The sequence below is a fragment of the Saimiri boliviensis genome, chromosome 1, assembly GCF_048565385.1.
Source record: "Saimiri boliviensis isolate mSaiBol1 chromosome 1, mSaiBol1.pri, whole genome shotgun sequence".
NCBI lineage: Eukaryota > Metazoa > Chordata > Mammalia > Primates > Cebidae > Saimiri > Saimiri boliviensis.
Window position 1 is genome coordinate 76,428,627 of NC_133449.1, and position 18,929 is coordinate 76,447,555.

General features: G+C 41.1%; 1 protein-coding gene across 1 annotated transcript in view; it reads left to right on the forward strand.

The window, feature by feature from the left end:
• Nucleotides 1-18,929, forward strand: part of XPO1 (exportin 1) — a 64,810-nt gene that overhangs the window by 13,424 nt on the left and 32,457 nt on the right. The window contains exon 4 of the mRNA XM_039476308.2: nucleotides 3,527-3,599. Coding sequence (XP_039332242.1) covers nucleotides 3,527-3,599 — 73 coding nt within the window. The remainder of the gene's footprint in view (nucleotides 1-3,526; nucleotides 3,600-18,929) is intronic.

The window sequence follows — 18,929 nt, forward strand, 5'->3', positions numbered from 1 at the left end:
TGTGTTTTATCTGTTTTAGGCTTGATGATTCACACTTCTCCTTAAACTGCCTTAAAGTAATAAAATACTATGGCATTCTGTTTAATACACGAAAGGTTTCCACTTGATACACATTGTGTTAAAACAGAAAATAGCCATATTCACGTCTGTTTCTGAAACCAGACTATGTTAATTAACAGTTTAAAAATATTAGTTTTGACATCTTGTAAATTTTAGGTCAAAAATACAGTCCAGAACTTCCTCAAAGTGCTAACCTTAAGTAACATAACAGTGTTTGCCTGTTTGCTTGCCTGGTAAATTTTGCTTTTTATACTGACAGACATTACTAATGTTTAAGTTGATTTATCAACAGTATTTTTAAAAACTCAAATTTGTCTTGTGAAAAATGAGATGATTAGAGGAACAGAAAGAAAGCAACAGGTAAAGAATTCTTCAATTTACATAAATTACAAATGATTTGGTGCTAAATTTATGCACTATGACATTTGGCTTTTATGCAATCATTTTTTTTTCTTTAAAGATGTTAACACTACCTGATATTAATCATAATGTTCCATTATGTTGATTGCTTGTAATAGGAAGAAAAGGGGTGTCTTCCTGTGCAACTGACACAGCTAGGCTTTGACGGCAGGCCTCCACAAGGTCTACCCTTTTGATTCCCTTTAACTGAATTCTGTTCATCAATTGTTTTGTTTCATGGGCGGTGGGAGGGGAAAGGGGAATTCAATGCATAAAATAAGTATTTCTAAGGGCTCAGTAGAAATTTCTACCATAGGGATCATTTCATGCATTTATTTTTTCATTTAGTCTTTGCTGTTATCTGTCCCTCATCTTCATAACTCAGCAGTGGATTTCTCAAGTTCCGAGATGTAAAGCAAAACTGTAATTCAAAATGTTTGGATTATAATGATTTGTCATTGGCTTTGAGATTTGACTGTCACTTCAGATTTTCCAGCAAAAATACTTAAAAATTCTTTGAAGAGATATAACCTCAGTTTGTTGCCCACACTGGAGTGCAGTGGTATCATCAAAGCTGACTGTAACCTCAAACTCTCCAAGTGACATTCTGCCTCAACCTTCCAAGTAGTGAGGGCTACAGGTGCATACCACCATGCCTGCTAATCTACTAATTTTTTTTATTTTTTTATTTTTTATTTTTTTTTTTGAGACGGAGTTTTGCTCTTGTTACCCAGGCTGGAGTGCAATGGTGCAATCTCGGCTCACTGCAACCTCCACCTCCTGGGTTCAGGCAATTCTCCTGCCTCAGCCTCCTGAGTAGCTGGGATTACGGGCACGCACCACCATGCCCAGCTAATTTTTTGTATTTTTAGTAGAGACGGGGTTTCACCATGTTGACCAGGATGGTCTCAATCTCTTGACCTCGTGATCCACCCGCCTCGGCCTCCCAAAGTGCTGGGATTGCAGGCGTGAGCCACCGCACCCAGCCTACTAATTTTTTAATAGAGGGTGCCTCCCTATGTTGCTCAGGCTGATCTTGAACTCTTGGTCCTCCATATTGGCCTCCCCAGAGTGTTGGGATTATAGTTGAGGGCCACGGTGCCTGACTCCCGCCTTTTTTTTTTTTTTTTAAAGAATATAAGTTATCTTTATTTCAGTTTCAGAGGCAAAGTCTTTATGTCTGGGAGAGGTTGGGTTTTAGGATATTATGGTAACAGATGTATTCCACTGACCTAACATGGGCAAAGCTTTGATTGGGCTCCCTGCTTCAACCCCCTTGGCAGAAAGATGAAATATGAATTTCTTCATCAGGCCTATGCTACCTTTATACAGTTGTAGGAAATAGCTACATATTACTAAATAGTAATTTTAGGTAACAAAATATGAAATAGTAAGGAAGAAGTAAATATAGCAATAAAGAACAATGTCTTTCCATTAAAAATGTAGACAAAAAGTTTGAGATTGAAGTTATCTTTAAGATTTCTTTTTCTAACTATATGGTGAATTTTGTTTCTTAGTGTTTTAAAGACTTTTAAATTGATTTTTGGCAAGAGGATACATTGTAAGCAGTGCATTGCTTGGACTTACTGAGTCTTGACAATCTGATTTCATGCCTACAAAGTTAAAACGTTTAGGGTAGTATGTTTTTAAAAGCTAAGAATTTTAGGCATTTGGAAAATTCTCTTTTTTGCTTATTTATGTATTTCTCAGACCTAGACATAATAGAGAGCTGTGTTTTTAAAAATGAGCAGGTTAGAAAGCATCACTATTTACTGCTGATTATGAAACGTTTTAATAGCATCAAATTTGTAATTAGAGAATTTTGCTTTGGGCTTGTTTTTATTTTGAAAGATTTTAAGGAATGTTCTGCAAATGTAGTATTTTAGTTGCAGTGGCAAAATTTTCCTGAAAAGTGTGAAATGTTAAAATGAAAGAAAACAGCAAAAACATTCACTGTTTGAGCACAATGTAGTTTGGGACAGTCTATATTGTGCTTTCGATAAAATGAGCATTCACATGATCCCTTTGGTTGAAATACTAATGCTCCTATTTTATTGTGTAATGACTAACCATTTTAAAGATGAACTCTTATTCTCAGCCAAAACTTGCAATCTGAGGTTATATGTCTATGTATGAATGAGTTTACCTTTCAGGTATTATAGCTAATTCTTCCCTAATTCAGTTGAAATGTACCACGACGGTTGTGCCCCTTTTCTTCCTCCTGCCTATCCACACTAATTGGTCATAGTAATAATTCAAGTAGTAATTCCTGGACCTTTATAAATTATTATAAATATTGTTGACTATTTAGAGTGAGTAATCAGCAGGAGGGGCAAAATGGCTTGAAAGTGGTATCTCTATTTTTTAACTTTTTATACTTTTAGTTATAACTGTCAGTATTTAGGAAGAAATACCTGAAAGGTAGATAACAGATTGCAACATGCATTTGTGTATTATTTTGACTGTGCACAAAAGTTTATCTTTAAATTAGTAGAAATAGCAATTATAAAGGGTGGGGTTAAAATATAAATAAACCCATGGGTTGTCTTGCTGCTCCTTAAGTAACACACCAGTGATGCTTATAAACACTTTCTATAGAAAGTTTCTGTGACAATAATATTTGGCCAAAAGCTTACAACTCCTAGAGGATGGTAGGAAGCTTGATAGCATCCAAGCTGCTAAATTCTTAGGAGCCTGTTCGTGTTAAAGTACGTGAGCCTATGAGTAGTCATTTATGCTGTGAATTCGTATCTGGCTGCTACTTTTCTTTCAACAGATAAGCCCATTTGGCTGCTAAAGGGCTTTTTATTTGGTTCTTCTTCCTGGTGTGAGCATGTATAAACAGCAGGACGTTATATAGAATAGTAAACAATAAAATGAGGAAAATGCATGAAAACTCAGTATATGGGTGAATAGATACTTGTTTAATATATGTAAATAAACTTGGTAGCATAATGTTTTTGAAACTTTAGATGTAAATGTGTGAATGTCTGTCCATTTGTGAATCCTGAGAGTTGCCAGTCCTATATAGCAATATATTCACATGCTTCTATTCTCCAATTTTCAGTATTATGGACTACAAATTTTGGAAAATGTGATAAAAACAAGGTGGAAGATTCTTCCAAGGAACCAGTGTGAAGGTAGGAAAATATAATAAAGAATTATAAATTCAAAATTTTGTTACTCCTGGCAATTCCTGGCATTTTTATTATAGTTGACTGAGGAGGCATATAATAAATCTTCAGTATATTTTGCTCTAATGAAGCTTATTGCTTTTATCATGAGGCAAAGCAGGTTCTGTTTGTATTGGTGGGTATAGGAAGGCCATTGTAAGTTAATCTTCTGGGAGAAAAAGTAGACAAACTATTGAAAACTCTGACAATAAATATTCTGGTTAAAAATATGGGCTGGGGGCCTGGCACGGTGGCTCATGCCTGTAATCCAAACATTTTGGAGGCCAAGGCGGGCGGGTCACCTAAGGTCGGGAGTTCAAGACCAGCCTGACCAACATAGTGAAACCCCGTCTTTTTTTTTTTCTTTTTTTTTTTTTTTTTTTTTGAGACGGAGTTTTGCTCTTGTTACTCAGGCTGGAGTGCAATGGCGTGATCTCGGCTCGCCGCAACCTCCGCCTCCTGGGTTCAGGCAATTCTCCTGCCTCAACCTCCTGAGTAGCTGGGATTATAGGCACGCGCCACCATGCCCAGCTAATGTTTTGTATTTTTAGAGACAGGGTTTCACCATGTTGACCAGGATGGTCTCGATCTCTTGACCTCGTGATCCACCCACCTCGGCCTCCCAAAGTGCTGGGGTTACAGGCTTGAGCCACCGCGCCCAGCCTGAAACCCCGTCTTTATAAAAAAAATAAAAATATATAAAAAAATATGGGCTGGGGGCCTGGCATCGTGGTTCATGCCTATAATCCCAACACTTCAGGAGGTTGAGGTGAGTGGATCGCTTGAGCCAAGGAGTTCAAGACCAGACTAGGCATCATAACAAGACCTGGTCTGGAAAAAAATTAAAAAACCAGCCAGGTGTGGTGGTGGTACATGCCTGTGGTCTCAGCTATATGGGAGGATTACTTGAGCTTAGAAGGTCAAGACTACAGTGAGCCATGATCCTGCCGCTGTACTCCAGTCTGGGTGACATGAGTGAGACCCTGTTTCCAAAATATATATATATGTATGTATATATGTATATGGGCCGGGCAGTGGCTCAAGCCTGTAATTCCAGGACTTTGTGAGGCTGAGGTGGGAAGTTTGTTTTTAAAAAAAAAAAAATTAGCCAGGTGTTGTGTAGGTGGCAGGGGATGGGGGGCTATCTGAGGGGTGAAGTAGGAGGACCCCTTGAGCCAGGAGGTTGAGGCTGCAGTGAGCCATCATTGTGCCACTGTACTCTTGCCTGGGCAACAAAAGGAGACCATGTCTCCAAAAAAACAAACAAACAAAAAACCTCATAATTAATGTGGAATATGTCTGAAGTTCACCAGACAGTAACTGATAAGCAATAAGTATTGTAACATGTAAGGTTAACCCAGGAAGGGAAAAGCTACATACTAAAATCACAAGGCTCTTTTACCTTTTGTGATTCTGGGAATGCCTTGTTAGAGGTTGGCTTCTTAAATGAAAATGATCAGAAAATGAAGGTGTTAGTGATACCTCTTATTAATAATTTAACTTTTCTGTCTGCTACCTTGAGAAGTATAGTCATATTTTGAGAAACCTGAGTCTAGGTTAGTCTCTTGGGATTCTTTGATGCGGGTAATTTCAGTTATGATACACTGCCTTTTTACCTACTCTATTTCATTTGTCTCTGAAAAACAAATTTTTTCCTTGACTTCATTACAGAGCATATGAGAGTTCTAGTGTCATTTTCATTTAAAATATGTCTCCTTTCTTTGATTATTTATTGGTCTTTAAGTAGCGTCCTTCACCTGCTTTCTCTTATCATTATGGTAGAATAGTGATGTGGATTTACTCAGCTAATCTGACTTAAACCTTGACAAATTTTGAGCACATTTAGAGTCGAATATGATTACATTTTAATGCCAGTATCCTTTTTTTTTTTTTTTTTTTTTTTTTTGAGACGGAGTTTCGCTCTTGTTGCCCAGGCTGGAGTGCAATGGCGCGATCTCGGCTCACCGCAACCTCCGCCTCCTAGGTTCAGGCAATTCTCCTGTCTCAGCCTCCTGAATAGCTGGGATTACAGACTGTGCCACCATGCCCAGCTAATTTTTTGTATTTTTAGTAGAGACGGGGTTTCACCTTGTTGACCAAGATGGTCTCGATCTCTTGACCTCGTGAGCCACCGTGCGTGCCAGCCCTTTTTTAAGAATCTTAAGGATAATCAATGGCAGTTTCTTTAATACATCATAAATCGTACATTAAGAGTGATAGTACAGGAGCAAATAGTGTACCCTAAAAGAGGTTCTCATTTCTTTAAATGTTTTATTATTGGTTTGAAACTATTTTAGATCATGTTCTGTGTTGGACTGAGAAATTAATAAGCACAATTTAGGTCCTTCATACTTCATCTATACTCTTCAAGGATCTTTGACGTAATCATTCCGTGTTTCTTTACTACTGTTGTTTTATTCATGTGTTACTGGCCATGACCTGCCATACCAACAAAAGGTGTTTTTTATTTTTGTGCTGTTTTACTGTAGTATGATTTTAAATCCTCCTTTTATTCTTAAATCTGCATCTTTTTTTTCTTCTTCTTATTTTTTAATTTAATGTTCTTCCGCCTTTGCAGCATCTCTCTTTTTTATCACATTTGATTGTTCTGGAAAATCTTTTCCAGATTTGAAATATATGATTATACCAGTTTATCAATATCATGGTTAGATTTGTTAACATAAAAAAATTAATTTAAAAAAGTTTTCTAGCCTGGCGCGGTGGCTCAAGCCTGTAATCTCAGCACTTTGGGAGGCCGAGGCGGGTGGATCACAAGGTTAAGAGATCGAGACCATCCTGATCAACATGGTGAAACCCCGTCTCTACTAAAAATACAAAAAATTAGCTGGGCATGGCGCGTGCCTGTAATCCCAGCTACTCAGGAGGCTGAGGCAGGAGAATTGCCTGAACCCAGGATGCGGAGGTTGTGGTGAGCCGAGATCGCGCCATTGCACTCCAGCCTGGGTAACAAGAGCGAAACTCTGACTCAAAAAAAGTTTTCTTATTTTCTTTTTTGTTGAGACGGTCTCACACTGTTCCCCAGGCTGGAGTACAGTGGCACCATCAAATAGCTGGGGTCAAGCAATCCTCCTACTTCAGCCTCCCAAGTAGCTGGGAACACAGGCATGCCCCACCATACCGTACTAAAAAAAAAAAAAAATTTTTTTCAATGTTTTGTAGGAATGGGGTCTTGCTGCGTTGCCCATGATACTGGCTGCTGGGCTTGAGCAATCCTCCCACCTTGGCCCAAAGTATTGGGATTGTAGGCATGAGCCACCACACCTAGTCCACATGTTTACCTTTTTAATATTGACTGGGAGCCTTCTTTACCCTAAAGATTTATTTCACAAAATAGATCAGATCTTCTGAACATTAATTTTCCTTCATCTTTAAGTAACTTTGGTATTAGAAATTACATATTAATTTAAAATATTGCATTGCCTTATCCATAGTGTCCTGTCTTTTAGAGGTATTCTCTGCTTGTTAGCTGTAGCTGCCCTTTGTACAACTACCACAGCGTATATATTTGTTTACCTGGGGTGCATATCATGCATGTTCTTTGTACCAAGTACTACTAAATATTAAGGTTAAAAATATTTAATATAAGGTTATTTAATATATTTAAAATATTTAAGAGGGTTATATAATAATATAACCTTAATATAAACATTAAGGTTACCTGTACATCAAAGTGCTGTACCTTACAGTGTTAAAGTTGGGAAGACAAAACACATGCTAATTTGATCAGCATTGGATTAGGTGTATCTAATGAATGCTTCACAAGCTAAAACAACAGAATGATACAGCAAGTTAGTGCTGGAAAAAAAAAAGAACAGAATGATAGAGTCTTAAGTCTGGCCCTTTAGCCAAGTTTCATTCACATAAATGGAAAGAAATGCCTGATGTATTTTAAAGGAAGGAAAGTTTTCACTGCACAAGAGTATGCCAAAATGAGATTCTTGCATTTGTTTCTGATTTAGAATTTCTTTTATCTGCTTTTAGGTTCTTGTCCACAGCATATGTTAATTTTTACATGTTCTTTTAGAGTAATGGCATTTTCAGTTTAGGCTGCTTGTCTAAATTACTGTCAGGAAAATCTCAGGATTTTTGACTGGGTTACTTGTCTCTTGTTATGTTATACCTTAGTGTATCCTGTGCCAGTGGGTCACAGAATAAAATTTTAAAGAGCAAACAATACACATAATTAGCAAGTAAGGATGTTTAAAAGAACATTTAATTTTCCAAAAGATATTTTTATAACAAGAGAAAGGGAGAGATAACAAAACATTTAAATGAGATTTATGTTATTTAAAATTTATTATATTCTTCTAGATTTTCATTTAGCTTTAGGCCATATGTGCCTGTTTGCGTCATACGTGTTTTGTCCTTCGCAGCCCGTATTACACTTGGCTATATTAGTCACCTTTTTCGCCATCCTCCAAACTATAAGCTCATTGATATTAGGGCTCAGAGTGTCTTTTTTTCTTTGTTTTTAAAAGATTCAGGTTTTACTCTGTTGCCCAGGCGGGAGTGCAGTGGCGTAATCATGGTTCATCGCCTGGAACTCCTGCGCTCCAGCAGTCCTCTTGCTTCAGGCTTTTCTCTCTCTCTCTCTCTCTCTCTCTCTCTCTCTCTCTCTCTCTTGAGATGGATTCTCTTTCTGTTACCCAGGCTGTAGAGCAGTGGCACAATCTTGGCTCAGTACAACCTCTGCCTCCTGGGTTCTAGTGCTCCTGCCTCAGCCTCCCAAGTAGCTGGGATTACAGGCACATACCACCATGCCTGGCTAATTTTTTAAATTTTTATTTATTTGTTTTTTAGTAAAGACAGGATTTTGCCATGTTGGCCAGGCTGTTCTTGAACTCCTGACTTCAGGTGATCCACCCACCTCAACCTCCCAGAGTGCTGGGATTATAGGGAGGAGCCATCACGCCTGGCCCTCTTGCTTCAACCTTGAGAGTAGCTAGGACTGTAGGTCTACACCATCATGCCCAGCTAATTTAAAATAATGTTTTTAAGCCGGGCGCGGTGGCTCAAGCCTGTAATCCCAGCACTTTGGGAGGCCGAGGCGGGTGGATCACGAGGTCAAGAGATCGAGACCATTCTGGTCAACATGGTGAAACCCCGTCTCTACTAAAAATACAAAAAACTAGCTGGGCATGGTGGCACGTGCCTGTAATCCCAGCTACTTAGGAGGCTGAGGCAGGAGAATTGCCTGAGCCCAGGAGACGGAGGTTGCGGTGAGCCGAGATCGCGCCATTGCACTCCAGCCTGGGCAACAAGAGCGAAACTCTGTCTCAAAAAAAAAAAAAATAAATAAAAATAAAATAATGTTTTTAAGAGACAGAGTCTCCAGGGCGGGGCGCGGTGGCTCAAGCCTGTAATCCCAGCACTTTGGGAGGCCGAGGCAGGTGGATCACTAGGTCGAGAGATCGAGACCATCCTGGTCAACATGGTGAAACCCCGTCTCTACTAAAAATACAAAAAAAAAAAAAAAACAACTAGCTGGGAGTGGTGGCGCGTGCCTGTAATCCCAGCTACTCAGGAGGCTGAGGCAGGAGAATTGCCTGAACCCAGGAGGCGGAGGTTGCGGTGAGCCGAGATCGCGCCATTGCACTCCAGCCTGGGTAACAAGCGAAACTCCATCTCAAAAAAAAAAAGAGACAGAGTCTCACTGTGAAGCCCAAGTGGGTTTTAAACTTCTGACCTAAAACAGTCTTCCTACTTTGGTGTCCCAAATTGCCACCATACCTAGCTGGGAAATATTAATATGTGAAATGGAAGAATTTTCAAATAAAGAGTGGTCTTTTTTTATTTATTCAGTTGTTTTGATATAAGATACCACTGTGCTACCCATGCTGGAGTACAGTGGCATAGTCGTAGTACACTGTAGCCTCAAACTCCTGAGCTCAGGCATTTACCATGCCTCAGCCCTGAAAATAGCTAGGAGTACAGGAATGTGCCACCACATCCAGCTAATTTTTTCTAATTTTTGATAGAGATACGGTTTGATTATGTCGTCCAGGCTGGTCTTGAATTCCTGACCACAAGTGATGCTCCATCCTTGGCCTCCCAAAGTGCTGGGGTTCAGGTGTATCACCATCACTAGCCATCACTGAAGTCATAAAGGTCCTCTAGGTGGTCTTGATTCTCTATCAGAGTCATGATCCAGATAATCCCCCATCCTTTTTTAAAAATGGCATTTAGGCTGGGCAAGGTGGCTCACACCTGTAATCGCAGCCAGTACTTTGGGAGGCCAAAGTGGGCAGATCACCTGAGGTCAGGAGTTCAAGGCTAGCCTCACCACCATGATGAAACCCTGTCTCTTTTAAAAATACAAAAATTAGCTGGGTGTGGTGGCAGGTGCCAATAATCCCAGCTATTCGGGAGGTTGAGACAGGACAATCTTCTGGATCCAGGAGGCAGAGGTTGCAGTGGGCCAAGATTGCGCCATTGCACTCCACCCTGGATAACAAGAGCAAAACTCTTGTGTCAAAAAAAAAAAACTTGCTCACATTGTTTCACTTCCTCAATTTAGAGAAGAAGCTAATTTATGAAACAGCTAGTCCAAAGTGGAAAGATCGTAATTACAAGGTTGGGTTTTATAAGTAGCTGGGCCACTAAAATTTCTGAGTTGTACAGTTTCGTGTCTTTGGTTGGCAGACCAAAGCTGATCCACTCATAAATTCTTATTTAGTGCTCTCCTTTGAGGTGAGACACATGTGGTACATTTATTGGCACCATAATACTGGGTACATTATTTGACCTCATATTTTGGCTTGTGTTGTGAGGCTTTGGGGGTTAACTAATGTTTAGAAAGCCCTGTGCTTCTATGTGCTGAGTATCAGTAAGCAGTGGATTCCCAACTGCTTTTCGTGAAATATCTGCATTTTACCAAATCACCTTATTTCAGTCTCAAAATACCCTGAAATTTCTGAAATACCTTAAGTGAGCTCACTGACACCTACTTCTCTGTGTCCTTTACAATTTTTTCACCACAGAGTCTCAAAAGTTTCAGAAACAGAACTAATCGGGTCACTCCTGCTTAAGATCTCCCATTGATTGTATTGAAGCTATTTAACGTGTTTCCTTTAATTGATACTGGCCTTTGAGAATTTCCTGTATTTGCCTTATTTATTAGGTTTAAAATGTACGGTTCGATAAGTTTTGCCTTGTGCATGCTCCCATGAAACTAACTTTGTGTAATCAAGATCTCCCTCTCTCCAGTTACTTTCACCTTCACTGCACCACTCCACATATGCTTGTTGTCACTCATTTGAGTGGGATCCCTGAATTATATGGTTTATTTTATTTACTTACTTATTTTAAGACAGAGTCACACTCTGTTGCCCAGGCTGGAGTGCAGTGTGGCACTCTTGGCTCATTGCAACCTCCGGCTCTCGAGTTCAAGCAATTCTTGTGCCTCAGCCTCCCAAGTAGCTGGGATTACAGGCATGTACCACCACACCTCCCTAATTTTTGTTTTTGTAATAGAAATGGAGTTTCACCATGTTGGCCTGGCTGGTCTCAAACTCCTGACCTCAGGTGATCCGCCCACTTTGGCCTCCCAAAGTGCTGAGATGATAGGTATGAGCAATTGCCCTGGGCCATATGGATGTTTTGGTGTATGTTTAAGTATCCAGCTGTATTCCAAAGTGGTTGTATCAGTCTCACCAATATATTGTGTATAAGTGTGCTTCACATCTTGGCTGACACTTGATCTACACGGTGCTTTTAATTTGGCCGTTGTAATACATATACAGTAGCACCTCATCGTGGTTTTAATTTCCGTTTCCATGTGAAGTAGTGCTGTTCTGCGTTGCATCACATATCCTTACATGTTCTTTGCCATGGTAGTATGGTTTCTGGTGAAGCATCTATTAAGAAATTTGCACAGTTTTTAATGGGCTATTTTTTTTCTTTCTTTCTTTCTTCTTTTTTTTTTTTTTTTTTTTTTGAGACGGAGTTTCGCTCTTGTTACCCAGGCTGGAGTGCAATGGCGCGATCTCGGCTCACCGCAACCTCCGCCTCCTGGGTTCAGGCAATTCTCCTGCCTCAGCCTCCTGAGTAGCTGGGATTACAGGCATGTGCCACCATGCTCAGCTAATTTTTTGTATTTTTAGTAGAGACGGGGTTTCACCATGTTGACCTGGATGGTCTCGATCTCTTGACCTCGTGATCCACCCGCCTCGGCCTCCCAAAGTGCTGGGATTACAGACTTGAGCCACCGCGCCCGGCTTCTTTCTTCTTTTTTTGAGACAGAGTCTTGCTCCGTCACCAAGCGCCAGGCTGGAGTGCAGTTGCGCGATCTCTGCTCACTGCAACCTCCGCCTCCCAGGTTCAAGCAGTTCTCCTGCCTCAGCCTCCTGAGTAGCTGGGACTGCAGGTGCACACCACCCCGCCCAGTGAATTTTTGTATTTTTAGTAGAGATGGAGTTTCACCATGTTGGTCAGGATGGTCTTGATCTCTTGACCTCGTGATCTGCCTGCCTCGGCCTCCTAAAGTGCTGGGATTACAGGCGTGAGCCACCGTGCCCGGCTGGGCTATTTTCTTATTGAGATCTAAGGGCTTTCTGTAGTCTAGTCTGGAGTATTTTCTTAACTCTATGATTTGCAAGTGTTTTCTGTCTGTGGGTTCCTTTTTAATTTTGTAACGGTGTCTTTTGAAGAGCAGAAATTTCAAATTTTGATTGAATTCAATGTTGATTTTTTTTTATTTGTATAGTTCATGCTTTTTGTGTGGTATTCAAGAAATTTTTGTCATGCAAAGGTAAATTAAAGTTCTCTGTAAGTTCTTGGCTGGGCACAGTGGCTCACACCTGTAATTCCAGCAATTTGGGAGGCCAAGGCAGGTGGATCTCTTGAAGTCAGCAGTTCAAGACCATCCTGGTCAACAGGGTGAAAACCCATCTCTAGTAAAGATAAAAAAAAGCTAGCCAGGTGTGGTGGCGAATTGCTTGAACTGGGGAGGCGGAGACTGTAGTAAGCTGAGATCATACCACTGCACTCCAGCCTGGGCAACAGAGCAAGACTGTCTCCAAAAAAAAAAAAAAAAAAAGATATCCTGCCGGGCGCAGTGGCTCAAGCCTGTAATCCCAGCACTTTGGGAGTCCAAGACGGGTGGATCACAAGGTCAAGAGATCGAGACCATCCCGGTCAACATAGTGAAACCCCGTCTCTACTGAAAATAAAAAAATTAGCTGGGCATGGTGGCACGTGCCTGTAATCCCAGCTACTCAGGAAGCTGAGGCAGGAGAATTGCCTGACCCCAGGAGGCGGAGGTTGCGGTGAGCCGAGATCGCGCCATTGCACTCCAGCCTGGGTAACAAGAGCGAAACTCCATCTCAAAAAAAAAAGAAGATATCCTGTAAGTTTTCTTACAGAGGCTTTGTAGTTTTAGCTCTTGTGTTGAGATCTGTGATTTGGCTGAGTACAGTGGCTCACATGTATAATACCAACAATAGGAGGCCAAGTTCAGTGGGTCTCTTGACCAGCTAGTGCAAAACCTGGTCTCTATAAACAATACAGAAAAAATTAGCCAGGCATGATGGCATGCCCCTGTAGTCCTTGACTACTGGGAAGCTAAGGTGGAAGGAGTGCTTTGAGTTCAGGAGCAGGAGGATGCAGCGAGCCAAGATCATGCCATTGTGCTCCAGCCTGGGCGACAATGACCCTGTCTGAAAAAAGCATTCTGTGATGGATTTTAAATTTTGTATGTGATGTGAAATAAGGGTCAACGTTTATTTATTTATTTATTTATTTATTTATTTATTTATTTATTTGATGCGGAGTCTTGCTCTGTTGCCAGGTTGGAGTTCAATGGCATGATCTAGGCTCACTGTAGCCTCTGACTCCTGGGTTCAAGTGATTCTTCTGCCTCAGCTTCCTGAGTAGCTGGGACTACTGGTGCCTGCCACCATGCCCAGCTAATTTTTGTGTGTTTAGTAGACACAGCATGTCACCATATTGGCCAGGCTGATCTCAAACTCTTGATCTCATGATCCATCTGTCTTGGTCTCCCAAAGACCTGTGATTACAGACAGGGGCCACTGTACCTGGCTTATTTATTTGTTTTTAAGAGAAGATCTCGTTTGGTCTCCGAGGCTGAGGTGCAATGGTGTAATCACAGCTCACTGCAGCCTTGACCGCCCAGTTTCAAACGATCCTTCTAACTCAGCCTCCCTAGTAGTTGGGACCGCAGGTGTGCACCCCTACACTCAGCTAATTTGTTAAAAAATGTTCATAGTGACAGGGTTTTGCTGTTTCACCAGGCTGGAGTGCAGTGTCATATTCATGCCTCAGTGGAGCCTAGAACTCCTGGGCCCAAGCTTTCTTCTCCCCTCGGTCTCCCAAGGTTTATTTTTGTACATGTTATATGATTGTTCCAGCAACATTTATTGGAGAGATTATTTTTCTCCATCAGATTTCCTTGTGACTTGTTGAAAAAATTTGACCTAGGGGCCAGGTGTGGTGGCCTCTAGGTCAAATTCTCCTGCCTCAATCTCCCAGCTTCTTGGGGGATTGAGGCACAGAGAGTTGCTTGAATCCGGGAGGCAGAGGTTTCAGTGAGCCGAAATTGCGCCATTGCACCCCATCCTGGGCAACGAGTGAAAGTCTGTCTCAAAAAAAAAAAAAAGTATTTCATTGTTTTCACATTGTCTAAAAATATATAGCATGTGTTTTCAATATTCATATTTGTTATGGCATGTACCAGAATTTCATTCCCCTTTAAGCCAGATAATCCATTGTACCTGCATACATGTATATCACATTTTGTTTGTATATTCATCTGTTGATAGACATTGGGGGCTTTTCACTTTTTGTGTGTGTGTGTGATAGGATCCCACTCTGTTGCCCAAGCTGGAGTGCAGTAGCGGGATTATGGTTTATTCTAGCCTTGACTTCCAGGGCTCAAGTAATCCTCCTGCCTCATCTCCTGCATAACTGGGACTACATGCTTGCACCATCATACCTGGCTCACCTTTTTATTTTTTGTAGAGAGAGGATCTCACTATGTTGCCTAGGCTAGTCTTGAACTCCTGGACTCAAGTGATCCTTCTGCCGCAGCCTCCCAAATTGTTTTAGATTACAGTCGAGAGCTCCTATGCCTGACCTGCTTTCACCTTTTGGCTATCATGAGTGAAGCTCCTGTAAATTATAAAATTTTAGGCCGGGCGCGGTGGTTCAAGCCTGTAATCCCAGCACTTTGGGAGGCCGAGGCAGGTGGATCACGAGGTCGAGAGATCGAGACCATCCTGGTCAACATGGTGAAACCCCGTCTCTACTAAAAACACAAAAAATTAGCTGGGCATGGTGGCGCATGCCTGTAATCCCAGCTACTCAGGAGGCTGAGGCAGGAGAATTGCCTGAACCCAGGAGGCGGAGGTTGCGGTGAGCCGAGATCGCACCATTGCACTCCAACCTGGGTAACAAGAGCGAAACTCCCGTCTCAAAAAAAAAAAATAATAATAATAATAAAATTTTAATCTTTTAGATTTTTTTTTATCAGTATGTTTGAGGCCATACACATCCATATAAGAATGGTGAATGTTTGTATAGATCCATTTCTCTTAAGATTATCAAAGTAAGGCCGGGCGCGGTGGCTCACGCCTGTAATCCCAGCACTTTGGGAGGCTGAGGCGGGCGGATCACGAGGTCAAGAGATCGAGACCATCCTGGTCAACATGGTGAAACCCCGTCTCTACTAAAAATACAAAAAATTAGCTGGGCATGGTGGCGCATGCCTGTCATCCCAGCTACTCATGAGGCTGAGGCAGGAGAATTGCTTGAACCCAGGAGGCGGAGGTTGCGGTGAGCCGAGATCGTGCCATTGCACTCCAGCCTGGGTAACAAGAGCGAAACTCCGTCTCAAAAAAAAAAAAAAAAAAGATTATCAAAGTAGGTTTCATTCTAGACTATCTAGGCGAGCCCTAAGTTAAGAACTCCCGCTTTAGAGTTATTAGAATTACTGTTAGCTATTTGTCTTCCATGGCATTGTTCTCAGAACTATTAATATTTCATTGTGAGAACAGTAGTAACGATGTCCTGCATACCCTGTGTAAGTAAAGAGAACAGATCACTGTACTTTATTGACCATCTTTCCAAAGATCAATTTTGGTGGTGTTTTTTTTTTTTTGAGACCGTCTCCCAATATTGCCCAGGCTGCTGGAGTGTAGTGGTATGGTCTTGGCTCACTGCAACCTCTTGCCTCCTGGGTTGAAGCAATTCTCATACCTCAGCCTCCCAAGTAGCTGGGACTACAGGTGTGCACCACCATGCCTGGCTGTTACTTTGTATTTCAGTAAAAACGAGTTTCATGATATGGGCCAGGCTGATCTCAAACTCGTGGCCTTAAGTGATCCATTCACCTCAGCCTCCCACAGTGCTAGGATTACAGATGTAAGCCACTGCATCTGGCCAATTTTGATGTTTTAATGGGCTGATATTTGTAATAAATGTTTCAATTATATATGGCATTGATGTAGAAATGTACCAAATTTACATTTTTTAGCTTGTAGAATAAACAAATGTGTGTGGGGTTTTTTGTTTGTTTGTTTGGTTTTGTTTTGTTTTGTTTTTGTTTTGTAATTTAAAAATTTTTTTCTTTTTATAGAAGAGATGAGGTTTCACCATGTTGGCCAGGCTGGTCTCGAACTCCTGACCTCAGGTGATCCACCCGCCTCAGCCTCCCAAAGTACTGGGATTACAGCCATGAGCCACTGCGCCCGGCTAAACAAATGTTTAAACTAAGATTGATTCAGAACTGGATTGAACTTTTTTTTTCTTTGTTTGTAAATTACTTTTTTTTTTTTTTTTTTTTTTTTTTTTTTTTTTTTTTTTGAGACAGAGTTTCGCTCTTGTTACCCAGGCTGGAGTGCAATGGCGCGATCTCGGCTTACCACAACCTCCGCCTCCTGGGTTCAGGCAATTCTCCTGCCTCAGCCTCCTGAGTAGCTGGGATTACAGGCACGAGCCACCATGCCCAGCTGATTTTTTGTATTTTTAGTAGAGACGGGGTTTCACCATGTTGACCAGGATGGTCTCGATCTCTCGACCTCGTGATCCACCCGCCTCGGGCTCCCAAAGTGCTGGGATTACAGGCTTGAGCCACCGCGCCCAGCGTAAATTACATTTTTAATAGTGTGTTGAAAGCCTTAAACCTTTTTCTGTGGTGCAGGTGGAGTGTCTCTTACTGGAAATGCTTGGGATAAGAAGTGTTCCAAATTTCGCGCTTTTTCAGATTTTGGAATGTTTGCATTATGCTCACTGGTTAAGCATCCCAAATCTGAAATGCTCTAGTGAGCATTTCCTTTTAAGTGTCATGTTGGTGCTTTGGAACTTGCAGATTGTGGAGTATTTCAGATTTCAGATTTGGGGTACTTAAACAGTACATTAAAATTAGCTTCTGTGAAGGAGAGGAACTGGAAAGTGTAGCATGGACTCCCACATTCTAAGAATTTGTCTAGGAATGCATCTTTCTTTTAATAAGTTAGGTCCTTATTTGGTTGAAAACGTTTACTATATGACTCACTGACTATGTAAGATGCTGATGTACAACTATATGACTTGAAGGTTGAGTTTTGCTTCCATGGGAATATGGTACCATTTGAATCAATTTGTTCTCAATATTTTAAAGAGTGTTAGTGAATTCTGTTGATATAAAAATCAAGTTCAATAATGCATGGTTTTTACCCTATCATTAAGTATCCAGTGTTTACAAGGTGTTTCTGAGGGATAAGATTATTATTGCTGTGTAAATAACATGCCAGATGGTATGTACCTTCTAAGTTAGCATAGGGTTTATTTAGATACCATCTTTTTAGCTTGCTGAAGTTGATATTCTGCAGTTGCAAGTTTATATTGACCATTTGGCATTGGTGCGTTTTTATTTGAAATGGGACTGTTAAAACATATTTATATTGAAAAAATAGAGCTGGAATATTAAAGATGTGTGCATTGCCTCTTGGATTTGGAACTTTTACATGTCATAAGCTGCCTTTCAGTGAATGGTTAGGCATTTCTACAGGTGTGTATTGTATTTTGAATACATTTTATATGGCTTCAAAAAACTTTACAAGAAGCATTTAGAGCATTTGACTTATGTTGTTGTTTTTTTGAGACAGAGCCTCTTGCAGTGGTACAATCTTGTCTAACTGCAGCCTCTGCCTCCCAGGTTCAAGTGATTCTCCTGTGTCAGTTTCTCTAGTAGCTGGGAATACGGGGACCACACCCAGCTAATTTTTTTTGTATTTTTAATAGAGATGGGATTTGTGTGGTTTTTTTTTGTTTGTTTTTTTTTTTTAAGCCAGGGTTTCACCGTGTTGGTCAGGCTGGTCTTGAATTCCGCCTCAGGTAATCCACCTGCCTTGGCCTCCCAAAGTGCTGGGATTACAGGTGTCAGCCACCATGCTCAGCCTGACCTAGCAACTTCGAGTGTGAATTTTTATTTATTTTGAGAAGAATAAGGTCTTGGGACACTATGATTTTAACAATACGAAGTCAATATCTGAATCCATTGAAGATCCTGATGGCAACCTCAGGAAGGTAATGACTGCATTTATCAAAGACACGCAACTCAATGAGAACCTTTCTTTGAAATGTTTTATTTAATTATTTTTGATACTGAATCTTGCTCTGTCACCCAGGCTGGAGTGCAGTGGCACGATCTTGTCTCACTGCAACCTCCACCTCTCAAGTTTAAGCAATTCTCCTGCCTCAGCCTCTTGAGTAGCTGGGACTGCAGGTGTGAGCCACTATGCCCAGCTAATTTTGAATTTTTAGTAGAGACGGGTTTTGCCATGTTGGCCAGGCTTGTCTTGAACTCCTGGCCTCAAGTGATCCGCCCACCTTGGCCTCCCAAAGTGCTAGGATTGCAGGTGTGAGCTACTGCACCTAGCCTTGTTTGTTTCTTTATCTTTAATCCATCTTGAGTTACCTTGTTTTTTTAAAGAGACAGAGACCCACTCTGTTTGTTTCCCATGCTGGAGTGCAGTGGCACAATCATAGCTCATTGTAACCTCGATCTCCAGGGTGATGGGTAGAATTCTTCTGGTACAGCCCAAGTAGCTAGGAGTATAGGGAGGAATTACTGCGCCCAACTAAGTTTTTAATTTTTTGTGGAAACGAGGCCTTGCTGTGTTGCCCAGGCTGGTCTCAAACTTGTTTCTTCAAACCATCCTCTTACCTCAGACTTCCAAACCTCTAGGATTACAGGTGTGAGCCATGGTGCCTGACCTGTTTTTTATTTTTAGATCAAGGTTTCTTCACCTTTGTTTTTTTGAGATGGAGTCTCCTTGT